The sequence below is a fragment of the Trachypithecus francoisi genome, unplaced genomic scaffold, assembly GCF_009764315.1.
Source record: "Trachypithecus francoisi isolate TF-2019V2 unplaced genomic scaffold, Tfra_2.0 Lachesis_group10, whole genome shotgun sequence".
Taxonomy (NCBI): Eukaryota; Metazoa; Chordata; class Mammalia; order Primates; family Cercopithecidae; genus Trachypithecus; species Trachypithecus francoisi.
Genome location: NW_022681455.1, coordinates 124,954,765 through 124,974,856, shown reverse-complemented (window position 1 = coordinate 124,974,856; position 20,092 = coordinate 124,954,765). Strand labels below are relative to the sequence as shown.

At 52.0% G+C, this 20,092-nt stretch overlaps 1 protein-coding gene across 1 annotated transcript; it reads left to right on the top strand.

The window, feature by feature from the left end:
* Nucleotides 1-1,565: 1,565 nt before the first annotated feature.
* Nucleotides 1,566-18,785, top strand: KCNG4 (potassium voltage-gated channel modifier subfamily G member 4). Its single transcript, XM_033219929.1, has 3 exons — nt 1,566-1,765; nt 3,303-4,099; nt 17,911-18,785. Exons 2-3 carry the CDS (start codon nt 3,344-3,346, stop codon nt 18,712-18,714), a joined length of 1,560 nt encoding a protein of 519 aa, XP_033075820.1. The 5' UTR covers nt 1,566-1,765; nt 3,303-3,343; the 3' UTR covers nt 18,715-18,785.
* The last annotated feature ends 1,307 nt before the right edge of the window (nt 18,786-20,092 follow it).

The window sequence follows — 20,092 nt, the reverse complement described above, 5'->3', positions numbered from 1 at the left end:
GAGCACCTACAAGATGCTGATTTTGCAACTGCAGCCATCACTGGTTTCACTGTCCTCATTTGACTGAGAAACCCAAGGCCCAGAGAGGTGAAGTGACTGACCAAGGACACACAGCCAGGCAGTGCAGAGTCCAAGTCCACACCCAGGCCCTGGACCGATGCCTCTTCCTTTTCACCCAGCCAACCAGTCAACCAGCACAGGAGCTTGCACTTATGGTCTGACCTTCCCTGAACCCTCCCTCATTCCTGTGTTTTAAAGACAAGACATTTGAGGCTCAGAAGCAGTAACTCACCTGCCCAAGGTCACCCAGCCTTTCACATAGGAGCCAGGAGCCAGGCGTGTGCGTGAATTCCAAGCTCACACCTCTTCCTATCCCTGTTCTGTAACGCGGCCCCCTTGACTCCTACCCAGGGCTCAGAGCCTGGGCTTCTGTCTGAACCTGTCCCAGGCCTGGGCTGGTTAAAAGCAGCAAAAAGTTCCTTCTGCAGCTTCAACTTGAGCCTGTCACCATCATCAGCATACCCCAAGAGCCTCTGGGGTGGCTGGGGACAGGTAGCTGCAGATGCCTCCGGCCCCAAGTTGCCCTCTGCCCCTCCCGAGTTGTGCTCCTCCATGCCAGAGGAGGGAGGACAGCTTCCCTTGCCTCCTAGGCGGTTGGCAGAGTGGCAGCGGCTGCTGCTCCTTCCTGCTGCTGGCTGATGGAGAGATTATTTCTAAGCCCTTCCCATTCCACCACCACCACCCCCCACACACACACACTGGCTTCTCTTGCAGGACCACACTGGCCGGTCCCTGTGGGACTTGAAGTGCAGAGTCCGCTGCTCAACCAGAACAGCTGCCCTGGCTCCCTCCCAGCAAGAACCCCCAGACCCTCATCTCTCATAAGGAAAGGGACTTCTGGGTCCTTGAAAACAATCCCACCTCAATCCCCCAGGGCTCTCCTGCAGCTGCTGGAGAGAGATGCAGAATGAATGAACTTCTGGTTTCTGGAGGAGGCACGGGAAGAAAAATTGGAACTAACTCTGCCAGAAACTGCTGTTTTGGGAATTTTTTTTCTTCCCCTTCATCTCCACCACAAACCTGTCCCTTCCCCGGGCACCAAGACATGGGCTCCCCTTGCTGGGCAGAGAAACAGCTGGAAACTGGCTCCCTGAGACAAGAGGGTGAGTGAAACTTGAGGGGAAGAGTTAATGCTTGCTGCAGGGCGGGCGGGGGCCGGGGGGAGGTTGATGCTGTTAAACATCCTTGGCAAAAGTGCTGTTTTAAGTGAATTCCTTTCCCGTGCTCCGGAAGGAGCTGCTTGCCAGCTGTTTGGAGAGCCGTAGACTGCAAAATTGGGTTTATTCAGTGAATGCAGAAAGGGGATTGAACAATCCAGAACTGTTCAGGTTCTGGAAGGAGCCCCAGGCTGGGAGACAGAGTGCTGGGTTGGATTTGGATTTGCTGTGTGACCTTGGACAAGTTACTTCCCCTCGCTGGATCTTGGTTTTTGCACTGGGAAAATGAGGAAGCTTGCAAAGGGATCCCGGGATTTCAAAATACTCTTCTCTCTGCAGGCTCCTCATCCTCCTCCGGCCATCCCCTGTGAGCAAAGTAATGCATTCGGAACACCAGAATGTTGTGTGGGGAGCAAGAGTGTGAAACAGGCTGCAGTTCACTCTCCACTACCTACCAGAATCCAACTGGCTCTGAAATTGAGAGGAACTTTGATTTCCATTCAGCCGCCGAGTTTCTCTCTTGATTGGAGTGGAGTGCATCTGAAAATGTAAGCTTATAGATGCTTTGGAAATGGCTCTGGCTAGAATGAATGGCATAAGAAATGGTTGCAGGATCTGAAGGTTAGAAATATTGTGGAAAGGACTTTTTAAATATGTGAATTGGCTAAATCTAAAACACTCACACTAAGTCAAGCACCTTATATAGGTCTGAAAAGGAGAGAGCATTAGAGGCCCCTTCATTTTTTTCTTTTTGAGACGGAGTATTGCTCTGTTGCCCAGGCTGGAGTGCAGTGGCACAATTTCGGCTTGCTGTAGCCTCCGCCTTCCAGGTTCAAGCCATTCTCTTGCCTCAGCCTCCCGAGTGGCTGGGACTACAGGCACATGCCACCATGCTTGGCTAATTTTTGTATTTTTAATAGAGACGGGGTTTCATTGGCCAGGCTGGTCTCGAACTCCTGACCTCAGATGATCCACCTGCCTTGGCCTCCCAAAGTGCTGGGATTACAGGTGTGAACTACTGTGCCCGGAGGCCTCCTTCATTCTGCAGATACAAGACCATGGCCCTAGAGAGGGGGAGTAACTGGCTGGAGGTCACACAGCAAGGATGGCTAAGGCAAGCGCGCAATGAACGTGGAGGAGTACTGTGATTGCAAGTATGCCATGCTCCTTTGTCCCCTTAGCAAAGGCCTCCCCAAATGAGAAAGCAACCAAGAGTGATTAAGCGAGACTGGTGGAGTTCCTCCTGAGACCTAGATGCTTAGATGCTGTGCTAAGGACAGTCACATTCCTGGTCTGTTATAACCTTTAATAACAGGACCCTCGCTGAACTTCCTGATGTCAGGTGCTTGCTAAACTGTAGGCAAGACACGCAAGCCTTCCGTGCGTCAGCCTCCTTATCTATAAAGTGGAGATCTTATGTCTACTTTGTGAGGTTGTTGAAGTGAGTTAGGGGGAGCCAGGCATGTCAGAAGCATCTAGAAGTGTTATTAATACACACTTTCTTGTATATTACTGCATATAACCCTTGCCATGCCCTACGATGTGGGCACTCAAACTGCCCCCGTCACACAGATAAGGCAAAGGACTCAGAGACACTCAGTAACCCACCTGTGGTGGCAGTCCGCCTTGAGAGCCTACATTCTTAAGCTCTATTTTTACTAACTGTACCTTGCAAGATTAGTCTGAGTCTTGTCATTTGAATGAATGATGCTGAGATCAGAGAGGTAAAGCCACATACCTGAGACCACAGAGCCCAGAAGTGGCACCGCTCTGATTTGTCCAGCTCAGGACTGAATTATTCATCCATGCAATTCAGTCCCCATCCATGCAACGTCTGTTCTGGAGACATTCTTCTGCGATACCAGTAGCTATTCCACCAGGGAAGGGTTTTGTTCACTGATGTATCCCAAGCACACAGTAGATGCCCAATAAATATGTGTTGAGCTAAAGGTTAAAAGAACAAGCCATGCAGATGCAGTTGCAGGAAAGCACATGTAAGAACATCTGCAGTCGCGACATCCAGGACTCTTTGCCCCAAGACTGATTTCCCTTCTTTTTTCTCGGTCTTTGTCCCTTGGGTGTCAGACTGGTAAACCCAGCACTTCCTCCCCGTGTGGTCTTCAGCAATGCCCATGCCTTCCGCAGACCGGGGCCTGCATCCCAGACACCAACACTATGGTTCCCACAGCCCGTGGAGTCAGCTCCTGTCCAGCCCCGTGAAGATGCCGTCCATCAAGGGCCTTTACTACCGTAGGGTGCGGAAGGTGGGCGCCCTGGACGTCTCCCCGGTGGACCTGAAGAAGGAGATCCTGATCAACGTGGGGGGCAGGAGGTATCGCCTCCCCTGGAGCACGCTGGACCAGTTCCCGCTCAGCCGCCTGAGCAAACTCAGGCTCTGTCGGAGCTACGAGGAGATCGCGCAGCTCTGCGATGATTACGACGAGGACAGCCAGGAGTTCTTCTTCGACAGGAGCCCCAGCGCCTTCGGGGTGATCGTGAGCTTCCTGGCGGCCGGGAAGCTGGTGCTGCTGCAGGAGATGTGCGCGCTGTCCTTCCAGGAGGAGCTGGCCTACTGGGGCATCGAGGAGGCCCACCTGGAGAGGTGCTGCCTGCGGAAGCTGCTGAGGAAGCTGGAGGAGCTGGAGGAGCTGGCCAAGCTGCACAGGGAGGAGGTTCTGCGGCAGCAGAGGGAGACCCGCCGCCCTGCCTCGCACTCCTCGCGCTGGGGCCTCTGCATGAACCGACTGCGCGAGATGGTGGAAAACCCGCAGTCCGGGCTGCCCGGGAAGGTCTTTGCTTGCCTCTCCATCCTCTTCGTGGCCACCACGGCCGTCAGCCTGTGCGTCAGCACCATGCCTGACCTCAGGGCGGAGGAGGACCAGGTGAGTGGCCTCTGATGGGGCCCATGGCTCCATCCCTCAGGGTGCCCGGGCGGGGGTGTCTTTTAGGGGCCTACAAAAATGTCTTCAGGTCTTAAAATAAGAAGAAAAAAATGAATATTATCCAACGTGGATTATATTCATTATTAGACCACCAGTGATAAAAGACAATTTTTCATCTTTTTTTTTTTTTGGAGTCCTACAAAGGCAAAAGTGCCTAAGGCTCACTGTGAAAAACATTCAGTGGCCCTCAGTCACGCATGGACTCAGTGGGCCAGACAGACCCAGCATCGCCTCTCCAGGCTCTCCTGACTCTGTTACTACAGGCAAATCACTCCACCTCCTCTCTGAGCCTGTCTCCCACTCTGTGAAATGGGTAATATCACCACCGAGGTTTACTCACCCGGTGAACTCAACATGTGTTTACTGAGCAGCACTCTGTGCTAAGCCCTAGACCAGGTCAAAAACATGAAATCCCTGCCTTCTTGAGCTAACATTCTCCTGGGCATCCCCACTCCATTTTCAGATGAGGAAACTGAGGCACAGGCCATTTATTTTCCTCAGAGCTCCACAGTAAGGACACCAATGATGCAAAGGTCCCCGGACCTCAGTTTCCCTGCAGTGCTCAGTGTCTGGGCCAGTCTCACTGGATGGGAAACTCACAGGTGAGCTGATCTGTAAGTCACCCTGCCCCAGGAGGCCAGAGCAAAAAGTGCTGCTTGCCCACACCTTCATCCCCTTTCCATGGAGTTACAGGAGACCCCAACACACCCTCCCTCCACCCGGGAACCAGATGGTCTGAGAAGCAAAATAAGAACCTAGCATTTGGTTGAGAGGGTTATTGGAAAGCTTCAGAGAACTAGATTGTTTCCTGATGTAAAAGATCACTCCTCCGCGGCACCGAGCTCCCTGGGGCTGCCCATCATCCTGACGTTTGGAGCTTACCTTGTAATCAACAGAGAGAGAAACTAAACACATACGTAAGACGCTGCTTGCTCTATTTGGCTCATAACAGTTGCCAGCCCACCTAATAAGTTCGCTTTGCTTAAAGATATGTCCCAGGGCAAGACAACAGGATCAGAGAACTTGCCAGATAGAAAGGACTGAAATGGAGAACCAGCCCGTGCCTCACACACAGTAGGATCCCAGTAAATATGGGTTGAATAAAATGTGTCTTGTCCAACCTACAAAAGTTGGACCCTAAAAAAACCCCACAAAATATTTGGGCCTCTAAACAGCTTGTTTTCCCATGGAGAAGGCGATAATGCCCATCACAGGCATGTTTTCATTCTGCAGCATGAAAGCATGTGATTTAAGCGCCTGCTTGTTCACAGAAAGATTTATGTATGGCCTCTGCAGTACAAAGATTAAGACAAAACAAGTGACCTCCCTACCCCATTTCTTAAGGGTGCCCTGATTCCAATGAATAAAGAAAGGCCCCGGATGCCCACAAACCTGTTCCCTCTTAGAGATTTCCAGAGAGGGGAGAAATTGTGTAGGAGCCAGGATTTCGGTTGTGCAGAGGGCCAAGATCTTTTCAAAATCTAATGCTTTGAAAATGACGAAGGGTATGAGCCCAGGCCCAGCTTAACAGTGACTAGAGAAATCAAATTAGAGGGGAGACGTGGGCCTGCAGACCTGTGCAGTCCAAAGTTTCAGCCGAGGATCAGGCAGCCACGTCTCCTCCTGGGACAAGAGAGATTTATGCCTGGGCCCAGCCACAGTATCTTTACGCTTTCTCCTTAGTGAACGCGCCTTTGTGTGTGTGCCCAGAGACAGGATGAGGTGCTGCCCGGAGAGTGGCTGTGTTCCTGTTTAGATAATAATTCAGAGAGCAGGGAGGCTGAGGACGGGGCAGTCTTTGTTCTCCCAAGACGGTGACCTTACATTTACGTAAAAGGATGATGGCCTCTTCCTGGACACACGTGCTTTGTGTTCCTTATTTGCCCTCAGGGAATGTCAGTCTGAGAGGGACCAGCTGCTTCTGGGTCAGGCAGTGCCCGTTGGGTGTGGGGCCAGTGTCCTGCAGATTGACCCTGATAGCATCCACACAGATGAAATGTCACGATGACAGGGTGGGGGAACAGACCCCAGGGGTATAACCCACAGAACTCCTCCATCCGAAACAGAAACAATGGATGGACATTTGCTGTAAGCAGTTTTCCGTTTTTCTACCTTCTCATAGCAACGTCCCTTGGAGTAAACCTGATAGTGGGGTAAAGGTCTGTGCCAGGGATTGCAAATTACAGTGGAGTCCGGGTGCAGCGGCTCACGCCTGTAAGCCGAGCAGTCTGGGAGGCCGAGGCAGGTGGATCACCTGAGGTCAGGAAATCGAGACCAGCCTGGCCAACATGACGAAACTCCATCTCTACTAAAAAATACAAAAAACATTAGCCGGGTGTGGTGGCGTGCACCTGTAATCCCAGCTACTTGGGAGGGTGAGGCAAGAAAATCGCTTGAACCCTCAGGCAGAGGTTGCAGTGAGCCAAGACTGTGCTACTATACTCCAGCCTGGGCAACAAGAGAAAAACTCCATCTCAAAAAACATTACAATGGAGAAGGGAAGAGGCAGTGTAGACAGGAAGGACCAAGCCAGCGCCTGAGCTCTTCTAAGGGGCACCAGATTTCAAAGTTCTGGATTTCCCTGGGGACTCTTCCCCAAAAGGATGAAAGAACCAATGTTTCCTAAGTGCCGCTCATGAGGCTGGCATTTCACACCGTGTACTGATTTCACCCCTGTGGCAGCATGGGGAGGTGAATACCACTTCCACCCCCATTTTACAGATGAGGAAACTGAGGCTCAGAGAGGTTTTATCACTTTCTTAAGTTCACAGTAAGTGGCAGAGCTAAGATTTGAACTCACCTCTGACTGGCTGTAAAATCCAACCCCCTATGACTATACAACACTGATATCATCTTTCTTTCCTTTCCTTTTGTTTTCTTCCTTCCTTCCTTCCTTTTCTTTTTCTTTCCCTCTTTCTTTTTTTAAATTTGAGACAGGGTCTAACTTTGTCACCCAGGCTAGTGTGCAGTGGCACGACCTTGGCAGCTAACTGCAGCCTCCATCTCCTGGGCTCAAGTGATCCTCCCACCTCAGCTCCCCAAGTAGCTGGGACTACAAGTGTGCATCACCACACCCAGCTAATTTTTGTGTATTTTTTGTAAAGACAGGATTTCCCCATTTTGCCCAGGCTGGTCTCAAACTCCTAAGTTCAAGTGATCTACCTGCCTTGGCCTCTCAAAGTGCCGGGATTACAGGCATGAGCCACCGTGCCCAGTCCTAACTTTCAATTCTGGGCCACTTCACCTGTAGTCTAGAACTTCAGCCTCAGGGGCACTTTGTGCTTCTGAGGCAGCCAGACTTTGTGAAACAGCTCTCAGGCCAGCAAGATGGTGCAAAGGCCAGACGCCCTGGGTTTCAACCTTGGCCTCACCTGTGACTAACTCAGTGATCTTGGGAAAGTCGCTTAACCTCCTTGAGCCTCAGTTTCCTCCTCTGTGAAATGGGGGTGCTCTAAGCACTTCCCTCAAGGAGTCATGTGGTGCATAAAGCAGCTGGGACAGTGCCGACACACAGAGGTGCTCAGTGAACGTCCGTCATACTGATCATCATTCATTCATTCATTCGGTAGTAGTTAACTGGAAACCAAACATTCATCCTTTACCTTCCTTCAACAACAGTCATTGACTGCCCACTAAAGCCCATTCTTCTGGGTGCTGGAGAGAAGACAAATTTCTTATTTCCTTGGAGCTTAGATTCTGAGCAGCCCTGCTCGTATTTTTTTTTTTTTTTTGGACAGGGTTTCACTCTGTCACCCAGGCTGGAGTACAGTGGCACAATCTCAGCTCACTGCAGCCTCTGCCTCGCGGGTTCAAGCAATCCTCCTGCCTCAGCCTCCTGAGTAGCTGGAACCACAGGCAGGCATCATCACGCCCGGCTAATTTTTGTATATTTTGTAGAGATGGGTTTCACCACGTTGGCCAGGCTGGTCTCAAACTCCTGAGCTCCAGTGATTCTCCCACCTCGGCCTCCCAAAGTGTTGGGATTACAGGCATGAGTCACCGCACCCCAGCCCCCTGCTCCATTTTTCTGCGTTGACATTTACAAAACATGAAATCGAGCACCTTAAAGGGAACCATTTAGTGGCATTTAGTACAATCACGATCTTCTGCAGCCACCACCACCTCTATCTAGTTCCAAAACTTTTTCTCAGCACTCCAAAAGAAAACCCGGTCCCAATTAGGCAGTCTCTCCTCCCTCCTCTCCTGCCAGCCCCTGGCAACCACCCATCTACTATCTATCTCCATGAATTAGCCTATTCTGGACATTTCCTAGAAATGGAATCATGCTAGGTGTGGTCTTCCGTGACTGACTTCCTGCTCCAGCATCATGTCTTCAAGGTCCATGCACACTGTGCCATGTGTCAGACCTTCATTCCTCTTCATGGCCGAATACTATTCCACTATATGTATATGCCACTGTTGGTTTATCCATCCAGCCCTGATGGCCTACTCCATGTTGATAGCTGAAGACAGAAAGACACACTCCAAAGGCCGGCCCCCACCTCCAAGGAACAAGCTGAGTTTGAGACATGAAGCCAGGGTTCTGTTCCCACGGCTGCCACACAGACCCCTTTCAATAGGCAGGGTTCAAGATCTAGTCCTGACCCTCTTTTTTTTTTTTTTTTTTTTGAGATGGAGTTTTGCTCTTGTCACCCAGGCTGGAGTGCAGTGGTGCGATCTCAGCTCACTGCAACTTCCACCTCCCAGGTTCAAGCGATTCTCCTGCCTCAGCCTCCCAAGTAGCTGGGATGACAGGCATGCAACACCATCCCCAGCTAATTTTTGTATTTTTAGTAGAGATGGGGTTTCGCCATTTTGCCCAGTCTGGTCTCGAACTCCTGACCTCAGGTGATCCACCCACCTCTGCCTCCCAAAGTGCGGAGAGTACACCCCGCCTGACCCCGACTCTCACTTGAATGCACTGGGAGATCCAGGGCAAGTCACATCCGCCCCTGGACTTCAAACTCCTGCCGGTAAAATGATGGTCTGGACTTGTCATTTTACGGCTGACTTGTCTCTAGCGTCCTTCCAGCCCTGGGCACCTGCAGCCTCATGTCCTTGTTGTTTGCTGCAGTTTTCCAGGTTCTTTCTTTCCCTCTGCCTTCATTGTCCTCCCTGCCATCCATCCGTCGCGCCCTCTCCACGTGACCTCAGACCTGGCCGCACAGCTCTGCCTTTTACCTCCCTCCGGGGCAGCCTGAACTCCACTGGCCAGGACCGTTTTTCTTCCTCTTTACTGCTACTAAGACATCCCAACCACTGCAGATAGTATCAGGTCATGGAAAGGGCCAGCATCTTCAGTTTGCTGGTCCTGGGTTGAGTCCCAGCTCTCCCACTCTCTGGCTCTGCCCTCAGATAAGTCCTTTTCTTTCTCTGTGCCTCTATTTCCTCACCCATCAAAGAGGACAATCATAACACTATTCAGAGGGCGGTGCTGAGGACTGAATGAGCACCTGTACATCAGGCGCCAGCACAGAGTGGACACTTGTTGTTTTGCTCCCCCTTGGAGCTGGGCTCACACCCCTGAACCTGCTCTGCTGCTCTGCTCACCAGCCTCCGTCCCTGGCTCCCTCCAACCTGAATTGCAATGGCCGAGTCAGGAGCCGGTGACTCAAATGTCCTCTCCATCCCCTTCCAGTGCCTGCCCTCATTGCTCCTCTGCTCTGGCTTTCAGCATGTCTTTTCTGAGGGCTTGCTCTGGCTGGAGACTCGGTAGGAGAAGCAAGGGAACTCACCACGCTTAAGACCATCCCTGCCGGCCTTCCCACGGTTCTCCTCCCACCTTGGGTGCTACTCCTGCCCCACAGCATTGCCTGGGGCTTTCAGGGATATTGTCAAAGGGACATGCACACCCTATGGCAACCAAGTAAAGCACCCTTGGTTATGTCTCTGCAGCACCACATGGGCTCTTTGGTTCTTGCCTTCCTTCTCATCCTAGACTGTAGACATTTCAGTGTCTTACTAAGGTGGAGGGCTGGGGAAGGAAGGCACTGAGAGTGGTTTGTTTGTTTGTTTGTTTTGAGACGGAGTCTCACTCTGTCGTCCAGGCTGGAGTGCAGAGGCGCAATCTCAGTTCGTTGCAAGCTCTGCCTCCCAGGTTCAGGCCATTCTCCTGCCTCCTCAGCCTCCCAAGTAGCTGGGACTACAGACACCTGCCACCACGCCCGGCTTTTTTTTTTTTTTTTTTTCAGACTGGAGTGCAGGTTACTTACTGCAACCTCCGCCTCCCAAGTTCAAGTGATTCTCTTGCCTCAGCCTCCAGAGTAGCTGGAACTACAGGCGCCCGCCACCATGCCCAGCTAATTTTTGTACTTTTAGTAGAGACAGGGTTTTGCCATTTTGGCCAGGCTGGTCTCGAACTCCTGACCTCAGGTGATCCACTAGCCTCAGCCTCCCAAAGTGCTAGGATTACAGGTACGAGTCACTGCGACCAGCCCACAGAGAGAGATTCTTAAAAGACCAACTGAGACTCTTGGGGCTCCCTCCCCAGGATGCAGCTCACCTTTTGGGCTGCCATGTCCACCTCCCTGCCTCCTCACCCTTTAGTAAGAGGCCCCATGTGAGAGCCAGCTCCTGCCTCCTCCTCTATCCCTTTCTCGGACCATGAATCAGCTTCCTAAAGAACTGGCCTGCTCTCTGGAGCTTCTCTGTGCTCGGTGGCATTTAGTAATTGCTCTAGCAAATGCTTCTTATCCTAGTTTTGTTGGTTTTGGTTGTTTTTTTCCTGCAGCTGTGTCTCTCCCTGTGTCCCGGCCAAGAAGCAACGTTCCCTGTTTCCTGGCCTGGGGCCTCCCTGATGCTCTGCAGGTGACAGTTTCCTCTGCCTCCTCACACTCCCCCGGCCTCCGCGTGTCCAACTCCCAGCCCCCTGCAAGTGCCCTGCGCAGACACCGCCACCCACACTTTATTCATGGGTCGTTCAGGAAGGGCCCCTGCAGGCTGGACCTGTGCTGGACACTGGGAGGGTCCCTAGGTCTCGCCTTCGGTGACTGCTGAAGGGATATTAGTGCAGAGACGATGGGATGGCCGCCTGCCCTCTCCACACAGGGAGAACCACTTGAGGTTCAGAGTCAGTGGATACTTCTTAGACCCCTGCTGGGCTCCTGGCCCTGTGCTAGTCATTTCCCTGTTTCCTAATTTAATTCTCACTGCAATCCCATTCTACAGATCAGAAAACTGGGCCCCAAGAAGTTACGTAACTTGCCTGACAGCAGCTAACCTAGTAATGCTCCCTCAGCGGCAGTTGGTTTTTTTTTTTTTCAAGACAGGGTCTTGCTCTGTTGCCCAGGCTGGAGTGCAGTGGTGCAATCTCGGCTCTCCTCCATCCTCCTGGGTTCAAGTGATTCTCATGCCTCAGCCTCCTGAGTAACTGGGATTACAGGCATGCACCACTAGGCCCAGCTAAATTTTGTGTTTTTAGTAGAGACAGGGTTTTCCCACATTGTCCAGGCTGGTCTCAAACTCTCTTGCCTCAAGTGATCTGCCCACTTCAGCCTCCCGAAGTGCTGGGATTGCAGGCGTGAGTCACCATGCCCAGCCCAGTGGCAGCTGCTTTCTAATAAGAATTTGCTGGAAGCTCTAGAAGAGAAGTCAGCCATCCAACCTGCCCAAGGTGAAGGCCAGGGAGAGCCCATGGTGGATCAGCTGCAGGGCCTGAACCGGAGAGCAGTGGGGGTAGAGGATTGAGGAAGAAGACAAGCAACGTAGATTTCAGAAGCTCCTACACTACAGTGTCCCTGAGCAGGTCTCCCTGGTGCCCACAATTGCCCTGTGGGATGAGAATCACCTTCCCCAGTTCACAGAAGGGAAGACGCCTTCAGTTAGATGACTCATGGGCCAGGTCCCATGGTGGGGCTGACCCTGTCCAATTGGTTGCAACACTCTCAGAGTCCCTGTGTCCCAGCGTTGGGAAGGGGGGACAGCTGCTGGGAGTGGGCAGGAGGGGAGACCTAGGGAGGAGGGATTGTGGCTCATGGTGACGGGGGGCTTGGGGGAGGCCCATGGGAGCAGAGTAAAGGAGGGCAGGGTGGCAGAGGGCACGGGCAGGAGAGAAAAGTGGCTAAAGGAGTGGGAGGAGGAGTGAGTCAGCACATCCAGGCCCCAGGAGAGCCTCAGAGGAAACAGCTCAGGGCCTCAGGCCAGGGCCAGAGGCACAAATGGTGAACTCACAGCAGGAGGGAGGGGAGGAAGAGATGCGGAGCTGAGGAACGGACCAGCCCTGACTAAGGAGCTGCAGCAAAAGTGAGAGGTGGCCACGTTCCAAAGCGGTACTGGCAGGAGTTGGTGGGAGGGACAGAGGGAGCGAGGAAGCCTCCAAGGTCGTGTGGACCCTGAGCTCCTCCCAGATGGAGCTTCCCGAAGGCCCTCTCTGCACCTGCAGGGCCCCCAGGGCAGCAGCTTTGCCCTCAGGAAACTCACTCTGCTGCTGCGTGAAAACAGGTGCAGGCCAGGCTACGGGACCCCCACTACTCCCACTTGCTGCCTCCCCCAGGAGTACGCAGCCAGCTCAGACTGACTGTAACTCAATATTCGCCCTTTTCAAGTGCACAATTCGGTGGTCTTTAGAATCATCATGGAGCTGTGAAGCCATCATTCCCTTCCTCCTCCACCCAACCCCGGACCCCACCCCTCTGCTTTCTGTCTCTGTGGATTTGCCTGCTCTGGACATCTCACTTAAATGGAATCATCCAACATGGCGTGTCTGTGTCTGGCTTCTTTCACTCAGCATCGTGTTTTCAAGGTGCATTCATGTTGTAGCATGATTTAGCTCTTCATTCCTTTTCGTGGCTGACTACTATTCCATTGTATGAATAGGCCGCATATTATGTATTCACTCATCAGTTTGTGGATGTTTAAGTTGTCTCTACTTTGGGTCTATTATGAATAATACTACCATAGACTTTGTGTACAAGTTTTATTTTGTTTGTTTTGTTTTTTTGAGACAGAATCTCATGCTGTCACCCAGACTGCAGTGCAGTGGCACAGTCTTGGCTTGCTGCAACCTCTACCTCCTGATTTCAAGTGATTCTCCTGCCTCAGCCTCCTGAGTAGCTGGGATTACCGGCGCCCACCACTATGTCTGGATAATTTTTGTATTTTTAGTAGAGACGGGGTTTTACCATGTTGACCAGGCTGCTTTTAAACTCCTGACCCCAGGTGATCCACCCGCCTCGGCCTCCCAAAGTGCTGGGATTACAGGCATGAGCCACCAGACCCGGCCTGTGTACAAATTTTTGTGTGGACATATGTTTTCATTTGTCTGAGCTACACACCTAGGAGTGGAACAGCTGGGTTGCATGTTAACTCTGTTTAGCCTTTTGAGGACGTGCCAAACTGTTTCCACTGCCACCGCCCCATTTTACATCCACACCAGCAGTGACGGGTTCCTGTTTCTCCACAGTCTCACCCACACTTGGCTATTGTCTGTCTTTATGATTCTAGCCATCCTAGTGGATGTCAAATTGTGTCTTATTGTGGTTTTGATTATCCTTTATTTTTGTTTTTTAACTTTTCATTATGGAGAATTTCAGACATTTACAAAGTCAATAGAATAATATAGGGAACCCCTGGGAAACCATGACTCAGCTACACTAAATGGTCAATATTCTGCCACTTTTTTTTTTTTTTTTTTTGAGATGGAGCCTCACTCTATCACCTATCACCCAGGCTGCAGTGCAGTGGTACGATCTCGGCTCACTGCACCCTCCACCTCTCAGGTTCAAGCCATTCTCCTTGCCTCAGCCTCCCAAGTAGCTGGGATTACAGGCGTGTGTCACCACGCCTGGCTAATTTGTGTATCTTTAGTAGAGACAAGGTTTCACCATATTGGCAGGCTGGTCTCGAACTCCTGGCTTTAGGTGATCCACCCGCCTTGGCCTCCCAAAGTGCTGGGATTGCAGGCGTGAGCCATCGTGCCCAGCCAATATTCTGCCATTCTTGTTTCCTCTCTCTTTCCATCCCCTCTCCACCACAAATCACTTATCATTTGTTACTATTTTTCTTCTACAGTTTTACAGGCAAAATGTACATACACTGAAATGCACAAATCTTAGGTGCAGAATTTAATAAGCGGATGCACCCGTGTCAGCCTCTCCCCTGTGAGTACAGAATATCTCCTTCACAGGCCATCCTTACACTACCCAGAGGCAGCCTCTGTTCTGCTCACTTTGTGTACCTAGATGAGGCTGCCTGATCTCGAGCTTCCTGCAAATGGAAACACACAGCCAGCTTGCTTTGCTCCACACCAGGCCCGTGGGATTCATCCGTATTGTTTCCTCATTCATGCCCTGGGCCTTCTCCGGGCCGACACTTGTTCTTCTTCATTGTAGGAAGGAGCCAGAACACACCTCGCTCTACCTGTGACAAGGGCTAGGAATAGAGTGACCAACCATCCCGGTGTGCCCAGGGACCAGGGGTTTCCTAGGACCTGGAACTTTCTGGGTTTAAGCACAGAACTTCCACAAAGGGAGAAAGGATAACTTTTTTCTTTCCTTCTTTCCCCTTTTCTTTTTTCTTCGAATATTTGCTAAGCTGGGAATTATTTCCTCTGCCCACGCTCCATAAACGCCCCCTGCCCAATACTGGCATTTCTGAGGGACCAGTGCTGGGAGGCTGGATTTAGGATGCAGAGCAGAGCCTGATGCAGGTGCAGTGACGCGGCAGAGCAGAGCCCTTGCTGCAGTCCAGAGAGGTGGCCAGAGGGCCAGGCCGTGGGAGGGGAGGAGTCGGTGTGCATGGCTTGAATGTCCAAACGCCAGCCCCACAGGCAGGAGGACCCAGCAGAGCCTTCTCAGCCTCTCAGGAGTCACCTTCCTGAGTTATTGGGTCATCAGTGTGGAAGTTATTCCCAGGCTGTGAGTATTTTAAGCCTAGGGAGAAACTCCCAGGATGTCTGCAAAGAAAGAGGCCTTGTAGGCAGAATCTAGCTCAGAGCCTGAAAACCTTCCAGGTGCCTCAGAGTGAATGGGGGGAGTTGCCAAATGTAGATTTCTGGGCCCCACCCTAAGGTTTGGATTTTGTGATGGGAGCCCAAGAATCTGCATTTACAACAAGCACCCTGGGGGCTTCTGGTGCCAGGGTTTCCAAATCAGCTTTGAGAAATACCAATTCGTTCCAAGCTCTGTATTAGAAACTGAAGCACAGAGAGAGCCAGTGGCCACTGCAAAGTCACACAGCAAGTTTGTAGCAGGGCTGGGGAATCAGAACCCAAATCTTCCGAGCCCTTCAGGATCCTGAAGCAAACCCTGCGTAGTCGTGGCGAAGACCTCTCAGTGGGCTGGAGAATCCCCTCATCTTCCTGTAATATCCAGCAATAGGAAGAAGGTATTGCTACCCTTACACTGACCAGGCAGACTGTGGTCCACGACCAATGTATGATTGTGTTAAAATGGCTAGAGTGCATCCTGTGCCTGCGAGGCGCACGGTCCTGTTAATGGCTTTCTATGCATAATTTCCATTCATCGCGACAGCTCTTCAGAGGTTAGACAACTGCAAGTCCAGAAGGGACAAGTGATTTGCCCAAGTAAGTGGAAGAGATGGGATTTGAAACTGTGCTAGGCTCTGGGAGTATTGTAACTAGACAAGCAGACGTGCTTTCTGGAGGGCTTGAAGGCTGGCAGGGCACAGAAAGTTCCTGATTCTCCAATCTTGCTAAAAAAACTTGCTGTGTGGCTTCGCAGTGACCCCTGCCTCTCTCTGTGCTTCAGTTTCCAAAGAAGAGGCTGGAACACTCTGGATTCCACCCCTTGGCAGTGCTGCCTCTGACTCCCAGCCCTGCAATAGTCCACACAGAAGTCCAACCAGAAAGGTACCCTGCCCTGGACAGGCAAATAGAGACTGGCATGGTTCAGCCTGTTTCTCTTCCTCCAGCAGCCAGGCATAAAGAACATTTCCGCTTATGATTTCTGTGGGCACTGGAAATAATTTCTTTTTCCACTTCAGAGCACTTTAATCTAAAGAAAACTGTGGGCCGGGCGCGGTGGCTCAAGCCTGTAATCCCAGCACTTTGGGAGGCCGAGACGGGCGGATCACGAGGTCAGGAGATCGAGACCATCCTGGCTAACACGGTGAAACCCCGTCTCTACTAAAAATACAAAAACTAGCTGGGCGAGGTGGCGGGCGCCTGTAGTCCCAGCTACTCGGGAGGCTGAGGCAGGAGAATGGCGTAAACCCGGAGGCGGAGCTTGCAGTGAGCTGAGATCCGGCCACTGCACTCCAGTCCGGGAGACAGAGCGAGACTCCGCCTCAAAAAAAAAAAAAAAAAAAAAAAAAGAAAACTGTGGTTGTCAACAACATCTTGTCTTTTACACAGACAAGTTGCTTCGGCCATTCATCCATCCATCCATCAAGTATATGTATTGTGTGTGTGGTGTGTAAAATATTTATAGCAAAGATGTCTACCCTGGCTCCACATTTGAATTATCCATGGGGGTTCTGGAAAATTCTACTGCTCAGCTCAAACCTAGATTAATTAAATTAGAATCTTGGGAGGACCTGACCCAGGCAACAGAATGTTTCAAGGAACCCCAAGGTGATTCTAACCTGCAGCCAAGGTTGAGAACCACACATTAGAACAGTGCCTGTCAAACTTCAATTTGCATGAGTCACCTGGAGATCTTGTTAACTGCAGAATATGATTCCGTGGGATGGGGTGGGGCCTGAGATGCTATGTTTCTAACAAGCTCCTCAGGGAGGCTGATGGTTTTGGCTCAAGGTCCACACTTTGAGCGGCAGAAGGGCTGGTGGAACTACCCTGAACTATTCGGGAGGAAGAACAAAATACAGAACGCAGAATGGCGCCCACCCGGCTGGAAGTGCCGAGCTGGAATCCCGCATGTCAAGGACAGCAATTACACATCCCAAGGGCTGTCCTGGGGATTTAGGAACCCTCTCTGCCCCACCAGCCTTCAAGCCATCAGAAACGATATCTGTTCGTCTAGTCACAGTATGCCCAGGGGTTAGCACCATGCCTGGCACAAAGTGGGCCCTCCATACATTTCTGTTGGCTAAACAAATGAGGGGTGGTAAACAACAAAGTTACAAAATAGCCAACAGCAGCTAAGAGACCCTGGTACTACCTCTTACATATGTGAGCTCAGGCGAGTCACTTCACTGCTGTGACCAACTTCCTGGGCCGTCAAATGGGGTCATGCTGCCTGCTCACGACAGTGCTGTGTGGCTCGAGTAACAGCAGGAGAGCATCGCATGGTCCCCCGAGGTACTTATGTCATTAAGGTAGAGGCTGGCAGCTATAACAAAGAGACCGCAAACTAGAATAGTTTTAAACCAAATTTGTTGTGCAATAGTCCCAAGGTGAGGGATGTGGGTGAGTATAGACAACTCTTATTCCAGATTCTCCCACCTTGATGTTCCCTTCTGCCCTGGAGCACTGGTCCAGTCCTCTCTTCTTAGCTGGGTTGCAGGCCCATCTGTGCTGTCCTGGCTCACATGAACGATGAAAAGAGTGTGCACGAGTTAGATCCAGAGGTGGTTTGCATCACTTCTGTTTCCAGTCCAGAGGTGAGGACTTAGTCATTTCGCCACACCTAGTGGCAAGGGAAGCCAGAAAGAACAGTCTCTGACCTAGCCGATCTGCTGTATACCCAGCCACAACTGGAAAACTGTGTAAAAGGAGGTTCTGGTGGACAACTAAGTTTACAGCACAAAGCTCATGGGCATGAAGTCGTCCCCCAATTTCCAGCGCTGTTGCGGGTCCACTCTCTACCCAGCGTTGTTGACTCTTCTCCCCGCAGGGCGAATGCTCTCGGAAGTGCTACTATATTTTCATCGTGGAGACCGTCTGCGTGGCCTGGTTCTCTCTGGAGTTCTGCCTGCGGTTTGTCCAGGCCCAAGACAAGTGTCAGTTCTTCCAGGGACCCCTGAACATCATCGACATCCTGGCCATCTCCCCATACTACGTGTCACTGGCGGTGTCTGAGGAGCCCCCGGAGGATGGCGAGAGGCCGAGCGGGAGCTCCTACCTGGAGAAGGTGGGGCTGGTCCTGCGTGTGCTGCGGGCACTGCGCATCCTCTACGTGATGCGCCTGGCCCGCCACTCACTGGGGCTGCAGACGCTGGGGCTCACTGTGCGCCGCTGCACACGCGAGTTCGGCCTGCTCCTTCTCTTCCTGGCTGTGGCCGTCACCCTATTCTCCCCTTTGGTCTACGTGGCCGAGAAGGAGTCAGGGCGGGTGCTGGAGTTCACCAGCATCCCCGCCTCCTATTGGTGGGCCATCATCTCCATGACAACGGTGGGCTACGGGGACATGGTGCCCCGCAGTGTGCCAGGCCAGATGGTGGCCCTCAGCAGCATCCTGAGCGGGATCCTCATCATGGCCTTCCCAGCCACGTCTATCTTCCACACCTTCTCCCACTCCTACCTGGAGCTCAAGAAGGAGCAGGAGCAGCTTCAGGCCCGCCTCCGCCACCTCCAAAGCGCTGGTCCGGCCAGTGAATGTGAACTTCTGGACCCCCACGTGGCCAGTGAACACGAGCTCATGAACGATGTCAATGACCTCATCCTGGAGGGCCCAGCCTTGCCTATCATGCACATGTAACTCAGCATTCCCTGTGACTACATGGTAACCTCAACCCATCGCCCTGCCTGAAACACACTCAGGGGTACCCCACAGAGACCACCTAGTACCCCACAGAGACCATCTAGTACCCCACAGAGACCACCTAGTACCCCACAGAGACCACCTAGTACCCCACAGAGACCACCTAGTGATGTTCTAGAGCCCAGGGAGGATTCCCAAAGCTGGAGGGGTCTAAGACCACAGAGGCTGTGTGTCTGTGATCTTTGTCCCTCGGGGCCCGATGTCCCAGGCTGACTGTGTCCAGCCTGCTTGCCTTTTCCTCTATCTGCCCATCTACTGAGCACGTCCAATCTTGCTGGAGTAGCTCAGTCTTCTTTCATTCTCTTTTCCTTCCCAGCAGAGGCTTTAACATCCCAGGCTGGGTTCTGGATGCCCACAGAACTAGTAACCATTGGTATTTGCACACTGAGCCTACAGAATTTCATGATTTCGCTAAGACCATCTTTCCTGGGTCATGCCACCATTGGAAATCAAAGGTCCAGTCACTGCAAACCCCTCTGATCAAACTCCCCCACCCAACCTTTCCACGGGTTCCAGAGGGATCAATATGTTCTCCTTCCGCTTACCACCACCAGTGGTATTCCCCTAATGCTGCTGCCTCCTGCCAGCTCTGAACACTTGTAGCTAAGAAGGAAGAATCAGCCTTTTTGCAGTAAATCCCATGTCCATGTTGAGGCTGATGCCCACAAGCCTGCCATCCCCCACCTGGAGCTCAAGGAGGAGCAGGGCATCCCCAGGCATGCCTGGGACCTGGGACCTGAGACCTGGGACCTGGGCAGAAACTCCACTTGCCAGCACAGCCAGGCCCTCCTTGGCTGCCTGGACTCTTGGTGTGGTGTTCTCCAGTTATCCAGTCCTTAGCCTTGACAGAGACAAACTCTTTCAGGGTCCACGTTGTCCCTTGAGAAGATCGTTCCTGCTGCTGGTTCCTCCCACACTGCAGGGGATCTTGGCTTTTCATCCACAGCTGAGCCCCCATGGACTCAGTGTAGCTTTGGCACAGAAACAAGGGGAATTGTTGGCGCTGCCCCCTGCTGGCTTCCCAGACTAGTCTTCTCCATGCTGGAGATAGACATTCTTAGCTCACATTTCAATGTAATGTATTTATTGATTTGTCCATTCATCTGTGAACAGAGTCTGTCCTTTGCATCCAGGGGAGGAGGCAGATGGAGGTCTGAGTCACTGGAGATAAAGCAGCATATTCTGAGAGCAGGCAGGAAGGAGCAATGAATTCCAAGCAGTGGGCTCCCAAAGGTTTCACAGAGACATGGGCAGGGCTGGAGAGTAGAGGGGTATTTTGGGAGATGAAGCTGAACAGGTGGGTTGGGATGAGAAG